The sequence below is a fragment of the Orycteropus afer genome, unplaced genomic scaffold (genome assembly GCF_000298275.1).
Source record: "Orycteropus afer afer isolate SDZICR_OR568_19922 unplaced genomic scaffold, OryAfe1.0 scaffold00048, whole genome shotgun sequence".
Lineage (NCBI taxonomy): Eukaryota > Metazoa > Chordata > Mammalia > Tubulidentata > Orycteropodidae > Orycteropus > Orycteropus afer.
Genome location: NW_006921635.1, coordinates 2,305,774 through 2,315,699, shown reverse-complemented (window position 1 = coordinate 2,315,699; position 9,926 = coordinate 2,305,774). Strand labels below are relative to the sequence as shown.

Here is a 9,926-nt window from a genome sequence, read left to right as displayed (position 1 = left end):
ATGTCATGAGACAAAGTGTATGTGAACTGCTGTATGGAAAGTGAATTTGCTCTGTAAATTTTCACCCAAATCACAATTAAAAAAAAAAAAAAGAGTGCAATCTTCTGTCACAACAGTTAAGTAAAATTTCTTTAATAAAATCACTTTCTCTTTTAAAAAAAACTATTTGTGTCTGAAGTTCAGTTAATAAAAAGGCTTTTTAGCTGAAATTGGAGATACTGTTTGACCTAGCAATCCCATTACTAGGTATATATCCTAGAGAGGTGAGAGCCAGAACAGGAACAGACATATGCACACCTATGTTCATCGCAGCACGATTTACAATAGCAAAAAGATGGAAACAGCCTACATGCCCATCAGTGGAAGAGTGGATAACCAAACTATGGTACATACACATAATGGAATGCTATGCAGCACTAAAGAATAATGTAGAGTCTGCAAAACACCACATAATATGGATGAATTTGAAGGATGAACTGAGTGAATAAGTCCATCACAGAAGGGCAAATATAGTATTAGTTCGTTGTTGTGGAAAGGTTTATATATGGAGGGAAACTTTCTTTGTTGGTTGCCAGGGGTGGGAGGGGAGGGGAGAGAACACTGCAAAAAAAAAAAAAAAAACCAGTGACCCATGTCACTTTATAGTTTTGTGTATTTCACTGTACATAAACTGTATTTCAATAAAATACATTTTAAAAAATAAATAAAAAGGCTTTTTAATGCTAAGCCCACAGAACAGCAGCAGCAGAGGCCTTACCACTTCTATTTCCAGTAGGTTCTTCTTCTTTTCAAGTGTTCTCACGTGACTAGTCGCCTCATTCAGCGCACTGTCTAACTGGCCACATCTAAAAACCACAAAAAAACCACAAATCACAACTAAGCAATTAAAGGATAAAAGCCTTTCCCTGAAAAGTATCACACATAGCTGAATGACTCTCCAAACAACACGTGGTCAGTTCTCCAGTGTTCGCTAAGACTCAGGATGCCATTTTAGTGAAATACATCCCAATGAACCGACATTACAGAATCCAGAGAAAACGACAGGAAGCCAATCATGAAAAGATGTCTAAAAGAGTAAAATACTGGAAATACATAAAATAGCTTGACTTTATCATGAAAAAACTCTACATATCCATGTATCTATCCTTATATATGCATAAGGATAAAAAAAAAAAAAAACCTGTAGGACACGAGACTAGAGATTGGAGAAGAATCCTGCTGATTATTTCAAGTTTAGCATGAATGTGTTCTTCTCAGAATGAAAAAGTTTCTTTGTAAAGTTACTTATAAAACCTAAAAATCAAAAAATAGAATAATTCAGTTAACATGTCAACTCAATGCTTAATCCGTACTGTGAACAATAAAAGCTAACATTTATTTGGGGCCAGGCTCTCTGTGAAGGGATTTTCATGCATCCTCACCATCCCTAAAGTTAAGACTGTTATTGCTCCCATTTTACAGATGAGAAAACAGAGCCAGAGACAATAAATGGCTTGGTGAAAGTCACACAGGCTGTAAACAGCCTCACTGGGATCCTAAGCCAGGCGGCCTGGCCCCAGCGTGCATGCAAGGACCCACAATTCTTCGATGCTTCCTAAAGAGTAAATGCTGATGAGTTAGCAACTAATACAGCTGTTCTTGACAGGAAGCTCACTTCAATGGTCAAGTCTGTGTGTCTTAACTGGAGGTTAATGTTTTTTTCACTGACTTGACATGCCAACATGTCCCCAGGTTGCACCTATGACCTAACAACTGTTAATACACTTGGCCTACCACAAAGGTGTCCTTGGCCCCATTATTAATACCAGAGCGATTTCCTACTTTGCAATTTTAAGTTCAGAAAACAAAAACAGGTACGTATGCTGATGTCTTAACACTGGCTTTTGTCCTAGGCTAACTGTTTCTCCAGTTGTGAATGACTGCTACTGTCCATGCTGTTCCTACTGCCTCCAAGACACACAGCTGTGTACTGTAAGCCACAGCAATGCCTTTTGGGGAAAGAGGTGAAAATGAACATGGTACTGCTGTTGGTTTGCACGCTATTATTACATTTACACTAATACCGTACTTGGCATTATTAACAACTGCTCTAACACACATGTTTCTAAAACCCTGACTTTCAGTCTGGTCTGTCTATGCTCTGTCCCTATGCCATTTGCTCCGCACGTCCGAAATACAAGAGTGCTTTCACTGGCCGTTGCCTGCTGGCTGCCTTCTTTGGCCAGTGCTGCATGAGACATCACATAACCTCACAGTTACACAGCCCACTGGTGGGCTCCCCTCATACTTCTGCTTTCCAACTGCAAGTACCTGTGGTCACCTTTGCTTTCATCAAAGAAACAAGAGCCAATTTCCCCTAGCCTGCACTCTCCCCTCTCCCTTCTGTCCTGAAAATCCCAAACCTGGCTTTTTCTCTGGCTGTTTTCAAAGTGTTTCTCCCTACTACCACACCCACATGCCCATCTCCCAAAAGTAAAATTGCAGCTGTAGAAACTAGCAGAACATACATGAACATTCACAGCACCATTATTCATGATGGCCAAAATGTGACAACCACCCATCAACAGATGAAGGAGCGAATACACAGACTATGGCTAATCCATACAGTGGAATACTTATTTGGCTATAAAAAAGAATGAAATGCTGATAATGCTTTGACTGAATGAACCTTACAAACATTATGCTGAGTGGAAGCAGTCAGACAAAAAAGGACAAATATTTTATGACTTCACTTATAAATGAAATGCTCAGAATAGGCAAATCGGAGACAAAGATTAGTGGTGTCTGGGGCTGGCAAGGGACAGAGAGGAAGTGTAGAAACACCCAGGACTAAGACAGCTCTGCTAACCACCAGAACAACCAAGAGTGATGTGACAGAAAGGCTAATTTTCTTGTAATTCTGAAAGTTAAATTACTAACGCAGTAGATCTCCTTCCCAGCCTCTTTTAATGGGGCCTAGTCTTTTGTTTTGTGTTGGCCTTGGAGGAGATGCTCTGCTATCACGAAGATCCACAACAGTTGTCAGTATGTTCAGGTGCCACTGAACTGTACAGCACGGTGCAAGTACTTCGATACTTATACTAGTCAAGCATCAAACTGTGTAAACAGTTCTCTAAAACAGGTAGAAAGCTACCATGAACATGAAGCCACTCCCAGCCCTCTTGTGTTTCTATGCCTCTGAGTGGGATAATTATTTCCACAGGTTCATCAGGCCTAGCTTAGATGTGCATGTCTGGATATAAAAAGAAGGCTGACACCTGCTGTCAGACTCATCAGGGAGTCCCCAGAGCTAATCCTTCCACAGATGTAGGACATTACGCAACACACACGAAGTCTGCTCAACTCTTTCAGGACTGTGCTCATATGAAACAAATGCCACAGGTCATTTATTATACATGGTTGGCTCAAGTCTTTAAAAACAGTTACGTAGGCAAACATTGTTCCATACTAAAATGTTCAAATCCAAGTGTCTTATCAGCACAATGTGCTATACTTTTGGGGAAGTAACATATCCGAGTTGGAAAAACACCAACTTCCTAGGGCCACACTCTAAGTCATACCTGTCTGCGAGAATCTGATTGGCTTTCTTCCACTCTTCAGCTGCAGACCTTTCCTTTGCCTCCAGTTTCTGTTTCAAACTATTCATTTCTGATTCATAATAAGCTCGGAGATCTGCTACGTGTCGAGCATGCTTCTCCTTCAGGCTCTGCCTGATCCTGTTGGTGTGAGGAAAAACGCATGTGAGGAAAGGACACCCAGCCCCTCAGTTCCTTCAGAGAAACCAAGAACACAAGCATTCTCCAAAGCAAAAAGGCAGCCATGTTTCCCCTGCACACCCACAGAAGACTTAGAAGATTCATCCACAGAAAGTCAGAGCTAATAAGGTTTCTATGAAAAAGACAGATTCCTTCTTTAAATGTATCTGAAAAACACTGTATCTTTTAAAAAAAACTTTTAAGATTTTTATTACTAAAGTTTGATATAAGTCATTTTCTTCATTCAGACAGACATAACAGAAAATCTATTAACATTACAAGCTATTCACTGAAATACATACTTAGACAATATCACAGGATCTTCCAAGGAAGTCAATGAAATGCATTCTGGGACACTGTTGGCTGTACCTGGAAGCTGAGACCGACTGACTGAGGCTGAAGTTACCATGACAGTGTTTTCTTCATCAACAGTGTTGACCGAGGTATTGTTGCTATCGATGGTGTACACTGAAGGGAACGTGGAACTGGTCCTACTTTCATTTTGGAATGCGTGATTTTCCCAAGAGTCCACTAGGGAAGCCTTTGTGTTTGATGGGTACTTTGGGAATCCAGGTAACTGAGAAGCCGAAATACTTGCTTGTGAAAATGAGTCTATGTCAGAGTGGCCAGATATACTAGCCTCTAGGACAGAGTCTGGTGGAAAGGAAACTCGGTCATCGAGTACATTCACAAAGCTATGTGGCTGAATCCCTGAAATCTGCCGACCTGGCTTCACATGTAATGTCGGGTCGAGAGTCAGTACCTAGAAACAAGCAGACAACAGTAAGGCTTCCACCTCACTCAGTGTTTGTTGCATTAGTTTTTAAACAAGTAGACTTTAGGCTTCTGAGGGAAATAGATGCTTAAGATAAATGTTAGAATCCTGAATCTTCCATCCTGACAACTTTACCTCAGGTGGATGGTTTGGAGCGGAAGCAGAGGTGAGACTCCTCTCAGGTAACTGTTGGTTTTCTCTTTGTTTTTTATGATAAATATCTTTCAGTGATGGTAGCTTCATTTCATTACTAGTATTAGACTTAAAGACACAAAATAAAATTATTAAATAGTATTAGCAGCAGTGAAAAAAATTTGCCAATATCAAGATCAGAACTATAAAAAGACTGAACAATTTTAAGCATCATTTGAGAATCTAGGTGGTCAAATATCTATGCTATAAGCTTCAAATCTGTTATCTGCTATTAGGAATCCACCGATTTTCATATCCCGAGAAGGACCTGACTACCGTCCAGGAAGAAGCCAGGAGTAGACCATGGCCTTTGTCCTTGTCCTGACAAGCTCCTAGACCCAGGGGAAGACTGACGCCAAGATACATGGAGATCTGCAAGGAACGCCAGACCCACAGATACTGGAGGAGACAAGGACTTTCCCTCCGAGCCGACAGAGAATGCCCTCCCCAAGAGCTGGCATTCTGAAGGAAAATTTCTAGCCCCTTAAACTGTGAGAAAACAAATTTGTTAAAGACAAAAAACTTAAAAAGGGAGTATTCTTTCCTTTTTTATGTTCTGGAATCTTGGGAGCTCTGGTGGCATAGTACCTAAGGCATGACTTGCTAACCAGAAGGCTGGTGGTTCAAGCCACTCCTCAAAAGGAAGGTTGGGCAATCTACTTCCGTAGAGACACCACCTCGGAAACCCAAGGAGGGGTCACTGTGAGTCACAATCCACTCCACGGCAGTGAGTTTTTTGAGTTTAATGAGTAAGAGAAGACAGGACTCTGCCCAATTCCCAAAGCTGGCTTGGCCTAGAAAGGTAGCACATAGCAGCTATTAACTACTATCAGGATTCAGACATGCACATCCCTGGTTGAGATTGCTTCCAGGTGGAATTTATCACAGGGCGTGGCCAAGGCTCCAATTTACCCCTGGGCTACACATAAAAATGGTAGACAATCTCTCAAATGAGATTATAAATTCAATCAGAGGCACTGAAAGAAGACAGTCATCACATAGTTTTAAACTGACAACTTTACGCCCCATGTCCAGACCCTCCATAAACTGAAGAACACCATGAATTAATATTTTTTAACAAACCTTAAAATTGACCTGTGAATAGGATAATGAATCGTATTGTGTGCATGCATTAGAAACATTCATCTGTGAAATGTAAGCACTTAAAATTGACAACAATTTCTATAACCCTATCTTAGCATTTTACTTTTTAGTACACCTAGAACCAGAAGTCCCTTCATAAGCCCTGAACCAAACCAAAAAACCAAATCCACTGCCGTGGAGTCAGGTCTGACCCATAGCGGCCTCTCCTTGGGTTTCCAAGGCGATATCACTATGGAAGTAGATTGCCCAATCTTCTTTCAGAGGAGTGGCTGGTGGGTTTGAACCGCCAGCTTTGTGGTTAGCGGTCAAGTGCCTCAGGCACTATGCCACCAGAGCTCCCGTAAGCCTTGACGTATACATCGTATAGCAACCTTCCCACCTGAGGAATCCTTGCCTGCTACTCAGCGAATAGCTGGAGTCAGTCTTCTCAAGAGTTCACAGAACCATTTTCCCACCACTGTTATGACATCCTTTTCATATTTTAGCATCTTTCAAGTGGAGTTACATCTTGTAATTAAAGGGATCTTACAATCACTTTCAGCCAAGTAGTGGCTGTGACTTGTCATTGCCCGCTCATAAGCAAATATCAAAGCCATCAAAATTGGCCAAACAGGTTTGCGCTGCTTGGAAGGAAATCCAAGGGAACCAAAAATGTAAGGAGAGGGTGGATCAGATCTTTTGAGCGACATTCCCCATCCGGGAGTCAGAAGGAGGCTAGTTCTCCACCATCACAAGGACAGTGAAGGGCTCAGCACCAAGGCCTCACGCTCTCACGTGAATTCTTTTAAAGTGATGCCGATCACCAAAGCGCTTGGTGGCACAAAGAAAGCTAGTGTGTGCCAAACCACAAAAGCCAACACGCAGCTGGAAAGAGGAAAGTGTGAGCTCTCTGTCCTGAAGAGCACACTACAGCCAGTTTATTTCATTTGTGCTTTCCTTTTTAAGTTTGCTTTTTAAGTAAGAGTGAGATGATAAAATTCCAGACTTAATTTAAGTATAAACATTCTTTCTACAAGCATAAAAAAATACTCCAAGGGATGAGAAAGCACTGTCTCAGTCTAACTGGCAAGATTTTAGTTTCCTGATAGAATATGAAATGGGGAATCTTGAAACTCGAGGGTAGCTTAGATATTTACCTACAGGCATCCCCCAGAGACACTGGGGGTTCAGTTCCAGATCACTGCAATAAAGTGAAGGTCGCAATCAAGTGAGTCATACGTATTTTTTGCTTTCCCGGCACATACAAGTTATGTTTACACCGTAATATAGTCCGGAGGTGCAGTGCCTAAGGCATGTGACTGCTAACCAGAAGGCTGGTGGTTCAAACTTAGCAGCCACTCTTCAGAAGACTGGGCAATCTAGTTCCTCAGAGATACTGCCTCAGAAAGCCAAGGAGGGGTCGCTATGAGTTGGATCCGACTCTACAGCAGTGAGTTTGGTTTGGGTTTTTTTACTATAGTCTGTCTTGAAGAATGCAACAGCATTATATAAACGTTTGAAATACTGTGAGAATGACCTAAATGTGACAGAGAGACACGAAGTGAGTACTTGCTACTGGAAAAATGACACCGACAGGCTTGCTCAACACAGGGTTGCCACAAACTTTCCATTTGTAAAAAATGCAGTTATCTGTGAGGCGCAATAAAGTGAGGTGTAATAAAATGAGGTATGTCTGTGTTACAAAACACTATTTATTTACGATGTTCGAAATCAAGAAGATACTGTGAGCCAAGTAATTAGAGAGCCTACTAAACAATTATAACCCTACTTCCCTGTACTTCCTATCTCATTTCTCTCTTCTTTTGTTCCTTTGCTGACATGTTGGCCTCCATCACTCTCTGAGACTCTGATGCCTATGGTGCACTGGTGTCCCCAGCCCCATCTGCCCGTACATGTCCCTCCCTTTTACGTCTCTCTTGGTTATTTTAATTGCCCCTCCCTAAAAAAACATGTTCACTAACCCCCAGTACCCGTGAAGGTGACCTCATTTGGAAATAGGGTCTTTGCAGATGTAACCATGTTGAAATGAGGTCACACTGGATTAGCAAGGGCCCTAATCCAATGCTGGTGGCCTTATGAAGAGGGGGATTTGGACACAGAAGGAAGCTGGCCATGGTAAAATGAAGGCAGAGATGGGAATGAAGCTGCCAAAAGCCAAGGAATGCCAAGACTGCGGACAAGCAGCAGAACCTGGGCAAGACAAGGAAGGATTCTTCTCAGAACCTTCAGGGAAGTGTGGTCCTGCCAAGACACTGATTTCAGACTCCAGAACCACGAGAAAATAAATTTCTGTTGTTTTAAGTCACCTGGTTTGTGATAGTTTGTTATAGAAGCCCTAGGAAACCAGGGAACTTCCAGAATTTCACGTTGGATTCAGAAGAGTATGTGGAACTAAGGATATCATTGCTGATGTCAGATGGATCCTAGGTGAAAGCAAAGAGTATCAGAAAGATGTTTACCTTCCTATTTGCTGATGATATGACCCTATACGTAGAAAACCCAAGAGACTCAACAAGAAAAGTACTGGAACTTACTTAAAGATTTAGCACAGTGGCGGGATACAAGATCAACTCAAAAAAATTAGTTGGATTTCTCTGGGAGGAATGGCTCCCAAAAGAAAAACAGGGGCTCTAATTTCTGGCACCAGGGAGCTCTGATGGTATAGTGTCTAAGGCATGTGACTGCTAACCAGAAGGCTGGCAGTTCAAACCCACCAGTCACTCCTCGGAAGGAAGACTAGGCAATCTACTTCCGTAGTGATACTGCCTCAGAAATCCAAGGAGGGGATGCTATGAGTCAGGTCCGACTCGATAGCAGTGAGTTTGGTGTTTGTTAGTTTAAATTTTTGGCATAAATAGACTATCAAGCATAACTCAAGATTCACAAATAACAGAAGATAATATAATAGGTTATCGGGATCTTCTAAAAACTAAATTCTTACGTGCATCAAAAGACATCTCCAGAAGAGTAAAAAGGACAACCTACAGAATGGGAAAAAATATTTGGGAATGACATAACAAAGGACTTATCTTTAAAATTTATAGAAAACTCCAACACCTCAACATCAAAATGACAAATAATCCAATTTAAAAACACACAGAAGACATGAACAAACATTCAGGCAGCCAACAAACACATGAAGAAATGTTTATGATCATCAGCCATTGTTGTTGTTGTTGTTATATGCCCTTGAGTCGGACTCAACTCCTAGCGACCCCTCCTTGGGTTTCCAAGGCAGTATCACTACAGAAGTAGATTGCCCAACCTCCCTTCCAAGGAGTGGCTGGTGGGTTTGAACCGCCAGCCTTCTGGTTAGCAGTCAAATGCCTTAGGTATTACGCCAACAGAGTTCCTATCCTTTTACCATACTTATGAAATAACCAAAATATTTTGTTCATTTTAATTAACGATTAATCTGTATGCTGAGCAAATAATCTGGGAACCTGGACTATATGAAGAACATGGCATCATTATTAGAGGAAGATTCGTTAACAACTTGCAATATGCAGATGATACAACATTGCTTGCTGAAAATGAAGAAGACATGACGCACTTACTGATGAAGATCAAAGACTATAGTCTTCAGTACGGATTACACCTCAACATAAAAACAAAAATTCTCACAACTGAACCAATAAGCAACATTATGATAATCAGAGAAAAGATTAAGGTTGTCAGGGATTTCCTTTTACTTGGATCCACAATCAATGTCCATGGATGCAGCAGTCAAGAAATCAGATGTTATCGCACTGGGAAAATCAGCTGCAAGAGACCTCTTTGAAGTATTAAGGAGCAAAGATGACACTCTGAAGATTGAGGTGCACTTAAAGCAAGCCGTGGTATTTACAATTGCCTCACATGCATGTGAAAGCTGGACAATGAATAAGGAAGACCAAAGAAGAGTTGATAGCTTTGAATTATGTTGGCAAATACTAAAAATACCATGGACTGCTGGAAGAACAAACAAATCTGTCCTGGAAAAAGTGCAGCCAGAATGTTCCCTAGAAGCAAGAATGGCCAGATTTCATGTCACCTACTTCGGTCATGTTGTCAGAAGGGACCAGTCCCTGGAGAAGGATATTATGCTTGGGAAAGCAAAG

At 41.4% G+C, this 9,926-nt stretch overlaps 1 protein-coding gene across 1 annotated transcript in view; it reads right to left on the bottom strand.

Moving 5' to 3' along the window:
* The window catches only part of MPHOSPH9 (M-phase phosphoprotein 9), a 73,818-nt gene that overhangs the window by 39,764 nt on the left and 24,128 nt on the right, over positions 1 to 9,926 (bottom strand). The window contains exons 8-11 of the mRNA XM_042780586.1: positions 4,666 to 4,791; positions 4,058 to 4,518; positions 3,561 to 3,716; positions 758 to 845 (exon numbers count right to left, since the gene is read on the bottom strand). Of these exons, the coding sequence (XP_042636520.1) occupies positions 758 to 845; positions 3,561 to 3,716; positions 4,058 to 4,518; positions 4,666 to 4,791 (831 nt within the window). The remainder of the gene's footprint in view (positions 1 to 757; positions 846 to 3,560; positions 3,717 to 4,057; positions 4,519 to 4,665; positions 4,792 to 9,926) is intronic.